The sequence below is a fragment of the Engystomops pustulosus genome, chromosome 4 (assembly GCF_040894005.1).
Source record: "Engystomops pustulosus chromosome 4, aEngPut4.maternal, whole genome shotgun sequence".
In the NCBI taxonomy this organism is placed as follows: domain Eukaryota; kingdom Metazoa; phylum Chordata; class Amphibia; order Anura; family Leptodactylidae; genus Engystomops; species Engystomops pustulosus.
Genome location: NC_092414.1, coordinates 59,659,935 through 59,680,263, shown reverse-complemented (window position 1 = coordinate 59,680,263; position 20,329 = coordinate 59,659,935). Strand labels below are relative to the sequence as shown.

Here is a 20,329-nt window from a genome sequence, read left to right as displayed (position 1 = left end):
TGTCCTTTTCCCCTCTCAGAACATCCACCTAACGACATGTGTGCAGTATAATGGGTACAGCATTAGAATAGCAGTTATAACTTCACCATAGCAGGTATCAGAAAGATTGGACAAAAATATAGGCAGTATTTTGAGATGTGTGTGTACTAAACTCTTACTTTGTATATCCACAGAGCTTTTTCTGGGAGGTTGCAGGTCTCTGATTATTTAACATTATTCCCTTCCTCAGTATCCCAGCTGTCCCGGGTCGCTGCATCCTGGACTGAGGCCTCTTGTTCTGCTCCACCCTTTGTTTCTGTAGAAGACATCGTAGTCCTCTCCTTTCTGGCCTTGTGTCTTCCATGTTGTAAGACTCTTTGCTATGGGAAGCAATGTTACAGTACAGGGACATTGCTATAGCATCTAAATCACATAGAGATGAGCTGAACATTCATTCATAGGACACTCTCACTAGTTTTCCTGATTTGACAACACACAATCAACCAGTTGAAATAGTCAGAATTTCAGTGATGATTAGTTAAATGGGAAAATCCAAAATAAAAGTTTAAAGTGATTGAAATATTCCCATCTATTACTTATACCAGGGGCATAACTACAGTGGTAGCTGCCATAGCAGCTGCTATTGGGCTCGCAGTGTCAGGGGGCCGTAGCATCTGACACTAAAGAATAGAGAATGTACACAGTATGAATCAGCAGCTCAGATAAGAAATGTCACAGAAAGGAGAGAACAAAGACAGGACTAGGGATCGCTCATCTCTAATGCCTACCATGTACTTCCCGTATGTGATCAGCAGCTACTGGGACAGATCTGTGTAAGTCTATAAATATAAATATATCAGTGCATCAAAGTGTGTGTAAAAATGTGTGTGTAAAAGAGTGTATAAATGTATGAGTATACTAATATGTATATTTTCTGAGGGGGAAGGGGGCCCATTCAGAAGTCCCTGTCTATCATAGTTATTCCCCTTCCTTATGCTTCATATATCCAATTCTGTTTTAAGTGAAATGTATCATATATGTAACAAATACCATTTAACAGTCCCTGTAACAAATCCATCACTTTATATACACGTATCTAAACTAATGTTATAGGATCTTAATTTCGAAGAATCTTTCTCTTAATCTGGAAGAATTGTGAGATTAAGATTTTATTAAATTCCTATTAGAATTTTTGGAGCACATTTTTCTCTTCAAGTATTTGCACACTCCACTCCACAGGAGGGCACTTTTCTTTAAAACATTCTGTAACAGCCTCTCACAAAGTCATATCCAGGATAGCAGAACTTAGTTTACAGTTCTGTCTTTTCTACCTTGGGCTTGTAGGGATTGGGTTGTGGCCTGGGTGTCACCTGTCCTGTCAGACAAATGATAATGGCGCTGCATATAACAGCGTGGTGCACGGTGCAAGATCCTCACTGTGTCGCCAGCCCGAAGCACAAGCACCCATTTGGTTGTGTTAGTTCCTATGACTTATATGCCAGATGGACCACTGGTCTTCAATCAACAAAAAAATCCAAATATAGAAAATAATGATTGTATTAAGGATCATAGCCAGGTAACAAGGTGCGGTCCAAAATGTACCTGTAAGTAAATGGTGAAAGATCATTCCTTTTCCATTTTTTCACGAGGCCTCTGCTGTCACCGGTAAAAAGGAACAGTAATTTCTTTGCAGCTAGAAAATAAAAAGTTTAGTAAATGTAAATGGGGTATAAACCAATATGACTCTGTTCACATACTGTTTCAGCATTCCCTTAAAGGGAACCTGTCACCAGAAATCAGAATTTTACTGGTGACAGGTCTGAATAGGCCTTGCATAGTACACTATATGACATCCTGATTGACAGCTCTGCTCCCCTCCGTTCCCATAATATCCCCTTATATAGATTACCTGGCTCTCTGTCAGAAGTTCTAGTCAAGTCCTGGGGTGATGCCGCATTTCAAATCTCAACACTCGCCTCCTCATTAGCATAGTTCCCCACTCAGCGCCTACAGCTGATTATTCAATTATTTCCCCATGACAATTCTCATGGTGACGTCGGCTCACCTCACAGAAACCTTGCGTCTGCGTGGTAAGCCATATACCCTGACGCCTACACAGTTCCCTGCTCGGCAGCGATGCAAACTGCGCATGCATGGAGTTTCATCTCCGTGATATTTCTGTTTTTCTTGTTTAATAAATGAGCAAAAATATCTATATTTTTCTTTTATTTTCCTGTCCAGATGGGGGCAGAGTGTATATTAATGAGCAAAAAGACATTTATTTGACCTTACCAATTGGCTGCATTGAAACAGAGAGTGAAAAATTTAAAGGGGTCTGAATACTTTCTGTACGCACTCTACACATGTTGGTCGGGGCAGTGTTATGATCTTGGGAGGGACATAGTATTGCTTTGGTCCATAATACCTCAGGAAGGCAGTTTACCTGAACCCTGTATTCCTAGAGATTGCTTGGTATATGGACATTACGGCTACTTCCTAGATTCCTAATACCCCGACATGTTTTATGACTGGATCCATCACAACATTCCAGTGAGCAAATGTCAGACAGTGGAGTCTACATCGCTCTAGATTCTTCTAGAAACCACAGATTTTTCTGGATACTAGAGGGTGGCCTTCATGATGTGAGATATAAAAAAAGATCATTCGGAATTGTTATTTCATCGGTAATATTATTTACCAAAAAATACATGTCAGGATAGGTGCCAGGTCTTCTCTAAAGCTTGTGAACAAACACATGGACAAGCATGCTCTTGCTATGGATCTCTTGAGCCATAAATGTTGTAAGTCAAGATCACAGACAGGCCCGGCGCCAGCATCTGGCTTACCCAGGGGGCCCACTGGGGCCCCGGGATCAATTGTACCAGTGTCGATTTAAGACACTGGTACAAATGATCACCAACCGGCTTGTATATTTTTCTGCTATAGAGAACTCACCTTTCCTCATTCCCCTGAAGCGGCGCTCCGCACTGTATGCAACTACTCTGAAGCCGGCGCACATGATGATGCTGGAGAGTACAGCAAGTGCATAAGAAAGATGGTGGCTGCAGGCACTGCTTCGGGGAAACGTGACGTTTCTTTTGTTTCCCAGAGTTGGGGGGAAATGTGCCTTATGGGGAAGAAGTGTGCTTTATGGGGAAGTGGGGGGGGGGGGGGCAAGAAGTGAGCCTTAAGGGGAGGGGGAGTGTGCCTTATGGGGAACGGGGGAGAATGTGCCTTATAGGGAAGGGGGGGGGAGTGTGCCATACGGGGAAGGGGGCACAGAAGTGTGCCTTACGGGGAAGGGGGCACAGAAGTGTGCCTTACAGGGAAGGGGGCACAGAAGTGTGCCTTATGGGGAAGGGGGGAGTATGCTGTATGGGGAAGGGCAGGGGAGAGAAGTGTGCCTTATGGGGAAGAAGTGTGCTTTATGGGGAAGGGGGGAGAATGTGCCTTATGGGGAAGGGGGCACAGAAGTGTGCCTTACGGGGATGGGGGCACAGAAGTGTTCCTTACAGGGAAGGGGGCACAGAAGTGTGCCTTACGGGGAAGGGGGCACAGAAGTGTGCCTTACGGGGAAGGGGGCACAGAAGTGTGCCTTACGGGGAAGGGGGCACAGAAGTGTGCCTTACGGGGAAGGGGGCACAGAAGTGTGCCTTACAGGGAAGGGGGCACAGAAGTGTGCCTTACGGGGAAGGGGGCACAGAAGTGTGCCTTATGGGGAAGGGGGGAGTATGCTGTATGGGGAAGGGCAGGGGAGAGAAGTGTGCCTTATGGGGAAGGGAGGGGTTAGAAGTGTACCTTATGGGGGAGGTGGGAGGCGTGCCTTATGGGGAAGAAGTGTGCTTTATGGGGAAGGGGGGAGAATGTGCCTTATGGGGAAGGGGGGGGGGGAGTGTGCCATATGGGGAAGGGGGCACAGAAGTGTGCCTTATGGGGAAGGGGGGAGTATGCTGTATGGGGAAGGGCAGGGGAGAGAAGTGGGCCTTATGGGGAAGGGAGGGGTTAGAAGTGTACCTTATGGGGAAGTGGGGGAGAAGTGTGCCTTAAGGGGGAGGGGGAAGTGTGCCTTATGGGGAAGGTATGCCTTATGGAGAAGGGCAGGGGAGAGAAGTGTGCCTTATGGGGAAGGGAGGGGGAAGAAGTGTGCCTTATGGGGAAGGGGGGAGAGTGTGCCTTATGGGGAAGGGGGAGGAATGTGCCTTATGGGGAAGGGAGGGGGGAGAAGTGTGCCTTATGGTGAAGGGGGGACAGTGTGCCTTATGGTGAAGGGAGGGACTTTGTGCCTTATGGGGAAGGGGGGGCAGTGTGCCTTATGGGGGGGGCAGTGTGCCTACGGGGTGGAAAGTGTGGCTACGGAGGGGGCAGTGTAGCTATGGAGGGGGTAATGTGGCTACTGCATTGCAGGGGGAGGGGCAGTGTGGCTACTGCATTGCAGGGGGAGGGACAGTGTGGCTACTGGGGGGAACCAGTGTGGCGCTGGTACATGAGTTTTCTGAAAAGGGGCCCACTAAGGCTCTGCCACCCAGGGGCCTACTTATACCTGGATCCTGATCACAGACCATACTTACTGTATGAGAGACATTCTATGGGGTGCTTGGCCTGCAGAATAGTGACGCAGCCTGCATTGTGGTACTTCCACACAATCACCTGGTTCCTTGTTGAGCCTAAACATGGAAATAAACCACCATTATTACCCATTAGTACTAGGAAACTTACATTCATAGCTATTCTATTTTTCAAAATACAGGTTGTTGTTGTTGCCCTGCTTAAATGCCCTTCCTACAATACAAACAACAGGTCCTTCTTATGGTGGTCCACAAAGTTCAGAAACCTTCAGACTTGGAGAAGATGTAGAACATACAATATATTTCTCAGTAAACAAACTAAATAATTAAAGTATTAATAAGTGTTTTTCTGAAAGCATTATAATGAGGACCTAACCTCAGATGTGAATGTGATTCTTAATAATATATGCACAGATATTATACTTATTTCTGAAAAAATAAATAATGCAAGTGTAGAACTTTCTGTGGATGTCCCATCACTAAATTTGCTGAATTTGGTTATATAAAGGGGTGTATAATTGGTGAGGGGGCAGTGGGTGCAGTCACATCTGGCTACATGAGCGTTACCCAACGGATACATCAAGAGGCCTATGCCACCTGCTGTATGTTACGGGAGGGGGGGGGGGTATGCGATGTGTTTTGCTTTAGTATTTGTAGCATAAAAATAAAAATTGTAGCATAAAACTGCTTTTGCTGTATATGAGGAAAGCAGACCAATTGAGGTTTTTTTCTTGTTACTCTTTTCTTGTACTATTTTTGTAGTAATTTTGCACATGGATATTTTAACCCAGGAAATCTTCAACTTGTGCATCTATTATTTTAATGCTATTGCATGTTAAATGATACTTGTCATTACATTACAAGTTCAATTTAAACACTTCTATCATTTATTTACTACAGCCCTTGTGTGGGCCAGTGGGTCGGAAAAATTAGGCTACACATAGGTATATTACATTTTGTTACACATGAGGTATAGTAAAATCATGATATCACCACAATTCACACAATCATGTTATGAGCACAATTACGCACAAATTTATAAGGTAACACTGTGTTTTTAATCTTAGTCCTAAAAGTATTTCAGGATTTTTTTCATTACCTGTCTTTAGGATAGTTCATCATTATCATTGGTCCAACACCAGTACCCTCACTGATCATCAAAGGGTTGCAGTACTCCACGAGTGACATGACCAATTTGTACTTTAATCCTCTTCATATTATTAGGAATGGTCTGCAATACCAAGCACAGCCACTGTACAATGGACAGAGCTGTACTTAGCAGAATGGGGAAAAATGCTCCGAACACTACAGCTTCCTCTTACAGGAGATGAGAAGGTGAACATGTGTTGGTAGGCTGAAAGAACGCTGGACGATTGTCCCTACACGCTCCCACACAGATGATGTTTGTGGAAATTAAGGAATCATTTTATGTTGGTGAGTTCCACCTTAATTAATGGGGGTCATTTACTAAGGGCACGATTTGCGTTTTCCCAACGTGTTACCCGAATATTTCCGATTAGCAGCGATTTTTCCTGAATTGCCCTGGGATTTTGGCGCACGCGGTCGGATTGTGGCGCATTGGCGCCGTCATGCACGGGGGGCGTGGCCGTAAAAAAACCTGACGGATTCGGAAAAACCGCCGCATTTAAAAAAACTGTTGCTCGACACGCGCTTACCTTCACCCAGGGTAGGACGGTGAACTCCGATGCAATCCGATGGTCTTCAGCGCAGCAGGTGAAGAATCCAAAGATGCAGACATCCTATAAAATGTGATTAGTTTATTCACCAAGATGCAATGTTTCATCCATGAAAATGGCTCTATTGATGAATAAACCAATCACACGTTATCGGAGTGCTGCTTCCTTGGACTCATTTGTGGTTTATACGCACCTAGGAGCTGCATTTGTTTAAGGCGTGCGCCCGACCTCTGGAGAAAGATCCATTGTAGTCATAATGCTTCCCCTTTCCCTATTATTGCTAATTTATCCCAGAAAAAGTTGGGCAATAAAAATCCTAGAATACCATGAATAAAATTCTTGATATTTTTTTTTTTTTAACCTTCAACAAATGTAATTAAGCTCATTTATAAAAGTTAGAAATATAGATCTAAATTGATTGTGTCCAGCTCACCAATCACGTGACTTGTTTCAGGAAGAGATATCAAATGTTTTATGCATGGAGTGTTCTCATGACCTTGGAAAGTGTCTACAAAATTGGAAATCTAAGACAAGAAATAAAAAGTTTAATATTAACAAGCTGAATCTCCATGAAAAACGTCCTCTATGCTATTTACAGGATTCATTGGCTTTACAAGACTCTCTTACTCACAACATCTCCAGATCTGGGGTCCAGGACTAGTGGCTGACTATTACCACTGGTGATCCACACAGTTTTTACAGATGGAACATAAGACATTCCAGTGATTTCTCCGGTAAACTGCTGAAGCCTCTGGATGAGCTGACCGTCCTGTGACCAAACACCAACAGTTTGGTCAAAAGAACCTGTCAAAAATCTGTCAAAAAAAATCTAATGATGTGGATTTGATCTTTAATATACGGATAAACTAAATGCAATTAAAGTTGTTACAGTGCCAAATGTTTGATACTAAAAAAACTCATGTTGTGTGTTCTATAAAGGAACGTTCAATACATTTTCAATACAAAGCAGTAGGTTCAATATGTCTCGTTTACTGCACACTGAGGCTCAGCACTGCATCCAAAACCACTCCGCCAAGGGCACATCACAACCAATCTTCCCTAACCCCAGCATAAAAGTTGGGGTGCACTGGTGCTGGATATTGTTCGATCAGTTTCTACCACTGTAGTGACCCTCTGCTGAGCACAGCTTTGCATAAAAAAAATGAAATTGTCATTGTGGAATTGTCAAACCTTAATACTAATTAAGATATGATTTTATAGATTTTATGATTTTAATAGTATAGTAAAGCTGGACAGATGCATTAAGTTTAACCATTCTGTGTTTAGAGGGCTTATCCCACAACAACCATTTATCAGCTATCTAGATAGTACTAATGGAACATTGCTAGGGGCTCTACCACTGGCTGCCAGATTCCCCATACACAACAGAGGTCCAGTCTGAAAGCATTAAGAGGAATAACAGCCAAGCTTGTGCTCTGCAGCTCTTTTCGTTTGAAACTGACATCACATGACCATGGACAGATCTCTTATCCATTGGAAGTAAACATAGAAGCTTTCTATAGAATGACAGCAAGCAGAGATCTAGAAAACAATGAGGAAATGATACAGAGAGTATATTGGAAAACTGTATAAGTGTTCATCTGGGATGTAACTAAGAGAGACAGGGCCCTATAGCAGACGTCCGACTTCCTTCCTTTTCATTACACAAACAATAACAATTATTGGCTGAAGGTGAACAACCTATTTAAACCAGGGCCAAACATTTCTATAAAAAGGATTCTGAAAGTTTATGACAGTCTTATTTGACTGGTCCAGCATAGACTTAGACCATAAAAGAAAGTTATATAGACTGATCTTCATATCATTTATTGTATACTTCCTCCTTAGACACAGAGGGGCTCATTTACTAAGAGTCCACGGACCGTGATTCCGTTGAGTTTCACAAATATTTCCATTTTGCGCTGAATTGCCCTGGGTTTTTGGCGCCCGCGATCGAATTGTGGCGCATCAGTGCCGGCTTGCATGCAACAGAAATCAGGGGACGTGCCGTCGGACAACCCGACGGATTCAAACAAACCGTGGAATTTAAAAACGGAATTGTGTCGCAAGATCAAGCACTCACATGCACCAGGAAGAAGAAGGTGAACTTCGGTGGACCTCAGCGCGGAAGCAACACATGCAGGAACTTGGACGCACGACCTTAGTGAATCGTGGCAGGCCCAAATCCTCGTCAGACAACCGTGGGATCGTGACAGGACCGGGTAAGTAAATCTGCCCCAGAGTGCTATACATAAATAGAACACATCAGAGGATTGGTAATGTTCCAATGTCTACTTCATATGAATTGCCGCGTCCAACCAGTCAATTTGACAGTGGTTTCATATCACTCCACATCACAAGAAGTATCAATTTCTTTTACTTTAGAAAACCACAACTAGAAACCACTTTTGCCATTAAAGTCTGCAGGAAATTCCTAGGTCATCTACAGCCTATGACCTATTTTTAATGGTGGCATACTATGGGGAGAGTTCTGCTCTCCTAGGAACCAAAAGAACATCAAGCATATTATATATTGGCTACTTTAAAGGACATCTACCACCAGGATCAAGGATTGTTAACCCAGCACACTGGCATACTGGTGTGGACCTCCTCTGGCAAGATCTGCTCTTCCTTTAGCTTCTTATACCATGTTTATTTTTTAAAGGCTTTTACAATTATGCAAATGAGCCTGAGGGGCTCAGGCTCTATGATTGTTAATGGAGCCTGGAGCTCCTCGGACTCATTTGCATAATTTTTAAAGCCTTTTTTCCTTCTTAAAAACAAGGGCATAGACAGCTAAAAAAAGAGTGGCTCCTGACAGAGGGAGCACACAGTAGAATGTCAGTGTGCTTGGTTTACTATCTTTCATCCTGGTGGTAGATGTCCTTTTAACTGGAGATAGCTTGAGAGTCTGATGTTTTCATGAGTAAAACTCATATTAAAAGGCAGAATGAAATTTAGCACTTCTGAATGTAGTAGAATATTACATGTGACACTGTACATATGGCATATGCTAAACAGGATTACTTCTTACATCTTCCTTATCTCACAACCACAGACAATTATTTTATTCCTTTAATTCCCTTCTACGTCCTTTAGCACCCCCAAAAACATTTCTCATCTCTGCTGAGGACTTTGCCTCACACTTCAAAAACAAAATAGACAGCATCAGGGAAAGTTTCAGCCTTCAATACCTGCAACCCACCCAGAACATCCAATGCCCCTCTCGCTTAACCAACTTCTCTTCCATCACTTATGAGAAAGTTTCTTCCATGCTGTCAAGCTCACATCTCACTACTTGTGCGCTTGCCCAATTCCATCGCATGTTATCCCCAACCTCACTACTGTGCTCATCCCAGCTCTAGCTCATCTCTTTAACCTTTCACTATCCTACTCTGCTGCCCGACTAATCCATATGTCTCCATCGCTTCTCCTCTGCCTCTCCTCTCTGCCCGTCTCTCTACTGGATGCCCATTGCACAACAAATTCAGTTTAAAATCTTCCCTCCCATATAGATTGTGAGCCATATCTTGTTCCAGATCTCTGTAGTTTTTGTATTTGCATTTGTACTTGTCTTTATGTAAAGTATGTTTTCCCCTTATTGATTGTACAGCACCATGGAATTAATGATGCTCTATAAATAATAATAATATGGCCAGAAAATGGCCTCACCCAAAGTACAGAGGCCCTTAGTGTAGATTTTGTAAGTTCTTTTTACATCTAAAAGCATCCACAAGTCTGTTCTACTAGAAGTCACCTATAGGTATTTTCCTTTACTTTATCTGCTTCTAGTTGGGGGCATCTCTGTAAGGATTGTTTACTAGTCTCTAACCATAGGGGCTCCATGTGCCTCCATGCATTTGGCTTTAAACTTTGTCCTATAGCAGTGATGGCTAACCTATGGCACTGGTACCAGAGGTGGCACTCGGGGCCCTTTCTATGGGCACTCAGGCCATCACCAGAGATGACTCCAGGTATCTTCCTGCAGTCCCAGACAGCCCAGGACTTGCTGTGCACAGAGCTATTTTAAAGTGACAGCGCTACCTGGGACTATTTTCTGCTTTATTCGTGTCCTTGGGGTGCTGGTATCAATGATAACTGTGACAGAGAAATTTTAATCACAAATTAAATTTCTGTGTTGGCACTTTGCGATAAATAAGCGGGTCTTTGTTGTAGTTTGGGCACTCGGTCTCTAAAAGGTTCGCCATCACTGTCCTATAGTTTACAATTGTGTAAGTAATAATATAATTAATAAATAATAATGCATATGAATAATTAATCTAATCATTTGTCCAGTGTTCATACCTTGTACTCTCACGTTCACGGACAAGAAGAAGGTGGGTGATTCCAGCATCATGGGCACGAGAGTTACTATGTACAACCTTCAGACATGTCTTGTCTGGAGTTTGATAGGTGTCGAAAATTAAGAGCTTTCTGTCATAGCTGAATAAAAAAAACAGCAGTGTTTAACCGTAATAACTGTCAACTCTACATGACTTAAAAACATGTCGAGAACCACTCAGTGTTCAAAACAAAAGCCACAGGACTAAAAAAAAAAATTCCCAAGACCCTGAATAGTAGCACACTATGGCTTGCCATTCGTGCAGAGCCTGTAGGCTAATGGGTACCATTCAGCACATCCAGGTACTTAATCACACTCTTGGAGCCTAATAGCATTACTATTATAACAGCTCTCTAGCCCATGTCATAGCTCAGTCTAAAGCGTTGGAAAATATAAATAAAAATAAATGTCTTTTATGGCATAACACCTTTAAAGGAAATCTATCATGAGGTTTTTACACGGCAAATTATTACTACTGCCCTGAAGGTGCTAGCGAATACCTTTATTGAGATATTCTCCATCACTTAATATGCAGTTTTTATTTATGCCAATTAGGTACACATTTTCAGAGCCCCCGCGGGCACACAGGGCTCTGCAGCGCTTCTACCCCACCGGCCTCCGCCACCAATACTTCCTAAATTCATCGCTCTTCAAATCTCATGTGTGCACAATAAATGTTGCTGTGCGCTGCCTCCTTCTCCACATTGTGGCTGTGGCTCCCGGTCTTCCTCTCTGATCCATCCATGCCAGGTGTACCTAGCAGAGCCACTAGCTTCACCGGGAAGCGACATTAGAGAAAAACTTCTCTAATGCTAGTTGATGTTTGTCACGGGTGGACCCGCGACCCACATCGCGGGTCGCGGGCTCACCCGTGCCTCTCGCTCCCCGCAGGCGGCACGCCAGCGCATCTCACCTCTCCCCGCTCCCGAGTCCCGGCCTCGCTCCGTGCGCGCGCGGTCCCGTGCCTCTGGGCGCGCGCGCGACACTTCTAGGAAATTTAAAGGGCCAGTGCGCCATTAATTGGCGCTGGCCAAATTGTCCAATTCTATTTAAGCCTGCCTCTTCCTGCAAGCCCTGCCGGATCTTTGTGCCTTGCGCCCTTGAGAAAGCTGTTTTGATGCCTTGTGCTGTTCTTGAGATTTCCTGTTGTGACCCCTGCTCCGTTTCTGACTACGCTCCTGTGCCGCCTGTCCTGACCTGTTGCTACGACTCTGACTACGAACCTGTGCTGCCCGTCCTGACCTCCTGCCTGACCCCGACTACGAGATTGCCTGCCGATTCTGTACCACGACCTTGGCTGCCACTGCGGACAAGTCACGCCTGCGGAACGACCTGGTGGTACCACGCCGCAGCAAGTCCAACCCGCTTTGCGGCGGGCTCTGGTGAAAACCGGGTGCCACTTAGACTCCGGTCCCAGGTAGTGGCTTGTGCCATCGTCCGCAGTGGTTCAGAGGATCCACAACCTCTAAGCCTGACAGTAAGATCCGGCCATGGATCCCGCCGAGGTTCCGTCTCCTAGCAAGCCTGACCTCGCTACTATTGTGATTCACCAATCCCGGCAGATTGCTGCGCAGCGTGACCAGCTGGAGCAGGTCACTGCCATGTTGCAGCAACTATTGGCCAACCAACAACCGCAACAGGTCCCGGAAGCTGCTCAAGCGATTTCTTCAGCTCCGACTCCTCTCCCTGCTGTTGAACCCAGGATGCGCTTGTCTATGCCCAGCAAATATGATGGTGATCCTAAGATGTGCAGAAGTTTTTTAACTCAGTGTTCCCTGCATATTGAACTTATGCCGACCCAGTTTTTTTCGGAACGATCAAAGGTGGCGTTTTTAATCAGCCTACTCTCAGGGAAAGCCCTGGCCTGGGCCACACCCCTGTGGGACAGAAGCGACCCGGTTACAGCTTCTCTCTCAGCCTTTGTGTCCGAATTTAGGGCCGTGTTTGAGGAACCAGCTCGGGCCTCCTCCGCTGAGTCTGCCTTATTGAACTTGCGCCAGGGGAATTCCTCCGTGGGAGAGTATGCGGTCCAGTTCCGTACTTTGGCGTCAGAACTTGCCTGGAATGACGCCGCCTTGTCGGCCGCTTTCAAGAAGGGTCTCGCCTCTCATGTGAAGGACGCTCTGGCCGCTCGTGATCTTCCGTCTACTCTGTGTGGTCTCATCTCCTTGGCCACTCGGATAGACGTGCGATTTAGAGAGCGTGCGGAAGAATCTCGCTTCGAGCAACCTCAAGTCCGTCCTCGACGCCTTCCCCGCCTGGCCCCGGTCTTCCAAAGACCACTCCAGCCTCAGGACTTACCATCCGCAGAGGAGCCTATGGAGGTGGACAGAGCTAGACTCTCCTCCCAGGAACGCATCAGAAGGCGCCAGGGTAACCTTTGTCTTTATTGTGCTAGTCCGGAACACTTCATCGGGTCCTGTCCTATCCGTCCTCAGCGTCCGGGAAACGCCAGCACCTAGGGTTCTTGGGAGAAGCGTCCCTAGGTGTCTGCCAAGCTTCTCCACGTCTGTTGATTCCGGTGTTTCTCAGCGTTGGCGCCAGTCCCCAGATCCAAGTCTCTGCATTCCTGGACTCCGGCTCTGCAGGGAATTTCGTGGATGCCGCTCTGATCTCCCGGCATCACATCCCAGTGGTTCGCCTTGAGAAGCCGTTGGTCATCTCATCCGTAAGTGGCCAGATCCTCTCTGACCCGGTCTTGTACCGCACCAAGCCTCTGACCTTGCAAGTCGGAGTGTTACACAAGGAGAGACTGTCCTTTTACGTGCTACCTCGCTCCACGTCCTCTATCCTGTTGGGTCTTCCGTGGCTGCAGCTCCATGCTCCTGTTCTCAATTGGATGACAGGGGAGATTCTTCATTGGGGTCCTGAGTGCCGGTCCCGCTGTATGGGAGCTTCCCTGCCTGTACCTGTATTGGCCTCCTCCCTGTCTAAAAAGCCTTTGGAGGGTTTACCCGCGTGCTACCAGGACTTCTCTGACGTCTTCTCTAAAAAGCAGGCTGAGACCTTGCCACCGCATCGACCCTACGATTGCCCTATTGAGTTATTGCCGGGCACTTCTCCTCCCAGAGGTCGAGTGTATCCACTCTCCGTTCCTGAAACCACAGCCATGTCAGAGTATATCCAGGAGAACTTGCAAAGAGGTTTCATACGGAAGTCCTCCTCTCCTGCGGGTGCAGGATTCTTCTTTGTCTCTAAGAAGGACGGCTCCCTGCGTCCTTGTATTGATTATCGTGGACTTAATAAGATCACGGTTAAAAACCGCTACCCTCTGCCACTGATCACTGAACTGTTTGATCGCCTGCGCGGTTCGAAGATTTTCTCTAAGTTGGATCTTCGCGGGGCCTACAACCTTATTCGTATCCGCAAGGGCGACGAATGGAAGACAGCATTTAACACCCGAGATGGTCACTTCGAATACCTTGTGATGCCTTTTGGATTATGCAATGCTCCAGCTGTCTTCCAGGAGTTTGTCAATGACATCTTCAGGGACCTTCTGTATACGTGTGTAGTGGTCTACCTGGATGATATCTTGGTGTTCTCCCCAGATCTCAAGACTCATCAATCTCACGTACAGCAAGTCCTAGGTCGCCTTCGAGCCAATTGTCTCTACGCTAAGCTCGAGAAATGTCTCTTCCATCAACGGAGTCTACCTTTTCTTGGTTACATCATCTCCGACAGGGGTCTCCAGATGGATCCTACCAAGCTGTCTGCCGTTCTTCAGTGGCCTCGTCCAGAGGGTCTTCGCGCCATTCAGAGATTCCTGGGCTTCGCAAACTACTACCGTCAGTTCATTCCTCATTTCTCTACCCTTGTTGCCCCCATCGTGGCACTAACCAGGAAGGGCGCTAATCCACGCCTTTGGCCTCCAGCGGCTGAAGAGGCCTTTGCAAGGTTAAAGTCCGCCTTTGCTAAAGCTCCGATCCTCTCTAGACCGGATACTGAGAAGCCTTTTATTTTGGAGGTGGACGCATCTTCTGTCGGTGCAGGGGCTGTGCTTACCCAGAAAGGACCCAGGGGGCGAACTCTTACGTGCGGTTTCTTTTCTAAAACCTTTTCTCCTGCAGAGAAGAACTACTCAATTGGTGACAAGGAACTTTTGGCAATCAAACTTGCCTTGGAAGAATGGCGATATCTTTTGGAGGGTGCCCGCTATCCAGTCTGTGTTTATACGGATCATAAGAACCTTTCGTACCTCCAGACTGCCCAACGTCTTAATCCCAGACAAGCCCGTTGGTCACTATTCTTCTCCCGCTTCAATTTGATGATTCACTTCCGGCCAGCAGAGAAGAATATCAAGGCAGATGCCCTTTCCCGTGCCTCAGATGTTGTTGGAGAAGAGCCGGTTCCTCAGTATATCATCTCTCCGGAACAGTTGGTTGCAGCCGCTCCTGTGGATCTTCGGCAGCTTCCCCCTGGCAAGATGTATGTCCGACCTGCTCTGCGGAAGAGGATTTTGTTTTGGGGACATTCTTCCCGCCTGGCTGGGCACCCTGGGGTGCAACGCTCCGTGGCCCTCATCTCCCGCTACTACTGGTGGCCTGACTTGGTCAAAGATGTTCGGGACTTTGTGGGATCCTGTACCTCCTGTGCTCGAAATAAGCCTTCTCGTCTAAAACCGGCTGGTCTCTTGCTTCCGTTGCCGATACCCAATCGCCCGTGGTCTCACGTGGCTATGGACTTTGTCACGGATCTTCCATCTTCTTCGGGCAATACTGTCATCTGGGTGGTAACAGATCGGTTTTCGAAGATGTCTCATTTCGTTCCTCTTCCAGGTCTACCGTCTGCTCCACGTCTTGCCAGTCTCTTCTTCCAACATATATTCCGGCTACATGGGCTTCCTCTGCACATTGTCTCTGATCGCGGAGTTCAATTTGTCTCCCGTTTCTGGCGCTCACTCTGTGGCCAATTGCAGGTGAAGTTGGACTTTTCTTCAGCCTACCACCCTCAGTCCAATGGTCAAGTGGAGAGAGTTAACCAGAGTCTGGGCTGCTATCTGCGTCATTTTGTCTCTGCCCGTCAGGACGACTGGTCCACTTTGTTGCCCTGGGCAGAGTTCTCCTACAACTCTCTGGATTCTGAGTCTGCTGGTGCTGCTCCATTCTTTGTTGTCTATGGAAGAATTCCACGCCCTCCACTCCCTCTCTCAGTTCCCTCGGATGTTCCCGCGGTGGAAGAATTGGTGCAGGACCTCAGCTCCGTATGGAGACAGACTCGTCTATCTCTACTTCGGGCATCTGCTCGCACTAAAATCCAGGCCGACAAGAAACGCAGATCTCCGCCCGTCTTCTCTCCTGGAGACAAGGTCTGGTTATCTTCCAAATACATCCGGCTGAAGATACCTGGTTACAAGCTCGGTCCTCGTTTCTTGGGTCCTTTCGAGGTCCTGACCCGTATCAATCCTGTATCCTACAAGTTGCGCCTTCCTCCCACCATGCGCATCCCGAACTCCTTCCATGTCTCCCTGCTCAAGCCTGTCATCCTGAACCGCTTCTCCCGGCAAGTACCTCCTCCCTCCCCTGTGGCTGACTCCACCGACACCTATGAGGTAAAAGACATTCTCGATATGAAGACTGTAAGGGGGAAGCGGTTCTTCTTAGTCGACTGGAAGGGGTTCGGTCCAGAAGAAAGGTCTTGGGAGCCGGAGGACAATATTCTGGACCGTGATCTTCTGCAGAGATTTCTTCAACCCAAGAAGAGAGGGAGGCCGAAGGGGGGGGGTACTGTCACGGGTGGACCCGCGACCCACATCGCGGGTCGCGGGCTCACCCGTGCCTCTCGCTCCCCGCAGGCGGCACGCCAGCGCATCTCACCTCTCCCCGCTCCCGAGTCCCGGCCTCGCTCCGTGCGCGCGCGGTCCCGTGCCTCTGGGCGCGCGCGCGACACTTCTAGGAAATTTAAAGGGCCAGTGCGCCATTAATTGGCGCTGGCCAAATTGTCCAATTCTATTTAAGCCTGCCTCTTCCTGCAAGCCCTGCCGGATCTTTGTGCCTTGCGCCCTTGAGAAAGCTGTTTTGATGCCTTGTGCTGTTCTTGAGATTTCCTGTTGTGACCCCTGCTCCGTTTCTGACTACGCTCCTGTGCCGCCTGTCCTGACCTGTTGCTACGACTCTGACTACGAACCTGTGCTGCCCGTCCTGACCTCCTGCCTGACCCCGACTACGAGATTGCCTGCCGATTCTGTACCACGACCTTGGCTGCCACTGCGGACAAGTCACGCCTGCGGAACGACCTGGTGGTACCACGCCGCAGCAAGTCCAACCCGCTTTGCGGCGGGCTCTGGTGAAAACCGGGTGCCACTTAGACTCCGGTCCCAGGTAGTGGCTTGTGCCATCGTCCGCAGTGGTTCAGAGGATCCACAACCTCTAAGCCTGACAGTAAGATCCGGCCATGGATCCCGCCGAGGTTCCGTCTCCTAGCAAGCCTGACCTCGCTACTATTGTGATTCACCAATCCCGGCAGATTGCTGCGCAGCGTGACCAGCTGGAGCAGGTCACTGCCATGTTGCAGCAACTATTGGCCAACCAACAACCGCAACAGGTCCCGGAAGCTGCTCAAGCGATTTCTTCAGCTCCGACTCCTCTCCCTGCTGTTGAACCCAGGATGCGCTTGTCTATGCCCAGCAAATATGATGGTGATCCTAAGATGTGCAGAAGTTTTTTAACTCAGTGTTCCCTGCATATTGAACTTATGCCGACCCAGTTTTTTTCGGAACGATCAAAGGTGGCGTTTTTAATCAGCCTACTCTCAGGGAAAGCCCTGGCCTGGGCCACACCCCTGTGGGACAGAAGCGACCCGGTTACAGCTTCTCTCTCAGCCTTTGTGTCCGAATTTAGGGCCGTGTTTGAGGAACCAGCTCGGGCCTCCTCCGCTGAGTCTGCCTTATTGAACTTGCGCCAGGGGAATTCCTCCGTGGGAGAGTATGCGGTCCAGTTCCGTACTTTGGCGTCAGAACTTGCCTGGAATGACGCCGCCTTGTCGGCCGCTTTCAAGAAGGGTCTCGCCTCTCATGTGAAGGACGCTCTGGCCGCTCGTGATCTTCCGTCTACTCTGTGTGGTCTCATCTCCTTGGCCACTCGGATAGACGTGCGATTTAGAGAGCGTGCGGAAGAATCTCGCTTCGAGCAACCTCAAGTCCGTCCTTGACGCCTTCCCCGCCTGGCCCCGGTCTTCCAAAGACCACTCCAGCCTCAGGACTTACCATCCGCAGAGGAGCCTATGGAGGTGGACAGAGCTAGACTCTCCTCCCAGGAACGCATCAGAAGGCGCCAGGGTAACCTTTGTCTTTATTGTGCTAGTCCGGAACACTTCATCGGGTCCTGTCCTATCCGTCCTCAGCGTCCGGGAAACGCCAGCACCTAGGGTTCTTGGGAGAAGCGTCCCTAGGTGTCTGCCAAGCTTCTCCACGTCTGTTGATTCCGGTGTTTCTCAGCGTTGGCGCCAGTCCCCAGATCCAAGTCTCTGCATTCCTGGACTCCGGCTCTGCAGGGAATTTCGTGGATGCCGCTCTGATCTCCCGGCATCACATCCCAGTGGTTCGCCTTGAGAAGCCGTTGGTCATCTCATCCGTAAGTGGCCAGATCCTCTCTGACCCGGTCTTGTACCGCACCAAGCCTCTGACCTTGCAAGTCGGAGTGTTACACAAGGAGAGACTGTCCTTTTACGTGCTACCTCGCTCCACGTCCTCTATCCTGTTGGGTCTTCCGTGGCTGCAGCTCCATGCTCCTGTTCTCAATTGGATGACAGGGGAGATTCTTCATTGGGGTCCTGAGTGCCGGTCCCGCTGTATGGGAGCTTCCCTGCCTGTACCTGTATTGGCCTCCTCCCTGTCTAAAAAGCCTTTGGAGGGTTTACCCGCGTGCTACCAGGACTTCTCTGACGTCTTCTCTAAAAAGCAGGCTGAGACCTTGCCACCGCATCGACCCTACGATTGCCCTATTGAGTTATTGCCGGGCAATTCTCCTCCCAGAGGTCGAGTGTATCCACTCTCCGTTCCTGAAACCACAGCCATGTCAGAGTATATCCAGGAGAACTTGCAAAGAGGTTTCATACGGAAGTCCTCCTCTCCTGCGGGTGCAGGATTCTTCTTTGTCTCTAAGAAGGACGGCTCCCTGCGTCCTTGTATTGATTATCGTGGACTTAATAAGATCACGGTTAAAAACCGCTACCCTCTGCCACTGATCACTGAACTGTTTGATCGCCTGCGCGGTTCGAAGATTTTCTCTAAGTTGGATCTTCGCGGGGCCTACAACCTTATTCGTATCCGCAAGGGCGACGAATGGAAGACAGCATTTAACACCCGAGATGGTCACTTCGAATACCTTGTGATGCCTTTTGGATTATGCAATGCTCCAGCTGTCTTCCAGGAGTTTGTCAATGACATCTTCAGGGACCTTCTGTATACGTGTGTAGTGGTCTACCTGGATGATATCTTGGTGTTCTCCCCAGATCTCAAGACTCATCAATCTCACGTACAGCAAGTCCTAGGTCGCCTTCGAGCCAATTGTCTCTACGCTAAGCTCGAGAAATGTCTCTTCCATCAACGGAGTCTACCTTTTCTTGGTTACATCATCTCCGACAGGGGTCTCCAGATGGATCCTACCAAGCTGTCTGCCGTTCTTCAGTGGCCTCGTCCAGAGGGTCTTCGCGCCATTCAGAGATTCCTGGGCTTCGCAAACTACTACCGTCAGTTCATTCCTCATTTCTCTACCCTTGTTGCCCCCATCGTGGCACTAACCAGGAAGGGCGCTAATCCACGCCTTTGGCCTCCAGCGGCTGAAGAGGCCTTTGCAAGGTTAAAGTCCGCCTTTGCTAAAGCTCCGATCCTCTCTAGACCGGATACTGAGAAGCCTTTTATTTTGGAGGTGGACGCATCTTCTGTCGGTGCAGGGGCTGTGCTTACCCAGAAAGGACCCAGGGGGCGAACTCTTACGTGCGGTTTCTTTTCTAAAACCTTTTCTCCTGCAGAGAAGAACTACTCAATTGGTGACAAGGAACTTTTGGCAATCAAACTTGCCTTGGAAGAATGGCGATATCTTTTGGAGGGTGCCCGCTATCCAGTCTGTGTTTATACGGATCATAAGAACCTTTCGTACCTCCAGACTGCCCAACGTCTTAATCCCAGACAAGCCCGTTGGTCACTATTCTTCTCCCGCTTCAATTTGATGATTCACTTCCGGCCAGCAGAGAAGAATATCAAGGCAGATGCCCTTTCCCGTGCCTCAGATGTTGTTGGAGAAGAGCCGGTTCCTCAGTATATCATCTCTCCGGAACAGTTGGTTGCAGCCGCTCCTGTGGATCTTCGGCAGCTTCCCCCTGGCAAGATGTATGTCCGACCTGCTCTGCGGAAGAGGATTTTGTTTTGGGGACATTCTTCCCGCCTGGCTGGGCACCCTGGGGTGCAACGCTCCGTGGCCCTCATCTCCCGCTACTACTGGTGGCCTGACTTGGTCAAAGATGTTCGGGACTTTGTGGGATCCTGTACCTCCTGTGCTCGAAATAAGCCTTCTCGTCTAAAACCGGCTGGTCTCTTGCTTCCGTTGCCGATACCCAATCGCCCGTGGTCTCACGTGGCTATGGACTTTGTCACGGATCTTCCATCTTCTTCGGGCAATACTGTCATCTGGGTGGTAACAGATCGGTTTTCGAAGATGTCTCATTTCGTTCCTCTTCCAGGTCTACCGTCTGCTCCACGTCTTGCCAGTCTCTTCTTCCAACATATATTCCGGCTACATGGGCTTCCTCTG

General features: G+C 48.1%; 1 protein-coding gene across 5 annotated transcripts in view; it reads right to left on the bottom strand.

The window, feature by feature from the left end:
• LOC140126502 (uncharacterized) overlaps positions 1-20,329 on the bottom strand; it is a 60,101-nt gene that overhangs the window by 11,553 nt on the left and 28,219 nt on the right. For all 5 annotated transcript variants that reach the window (XR_011854850.1, XM_072146028.1, XM_072146027.1 and 2 more), the window contains 6 exons: positions 10,547-10,684; positions 6,873-7,056; positions 6,675-6,765; positions 4,548-4,643; positions 1,582-1,672; positions 159-359 (listed from right to left, as the gene is read on the bottom strand). Coding sequence is in view for 4 of the 5 variants with exons in the window: in XM_072146028.1 (XP_072002129.1) it covers positions 159-359; positions 1,582-1,672; positions 4,548-4,643; positions 6,675-6,765; positions 6,873-7,056; positions 10,547-10,684 (801 nt within the window). In the remaining variant the exon portion in view is untranslated. The remainder of the gene's footprint in view (positions 1-158; positions 360-1,581; positions 1,673-4,547; positions 4,644-6,674; positions 6,766-6,872; positions 7,057-10,546; positions 10,685-20,329) is intronic.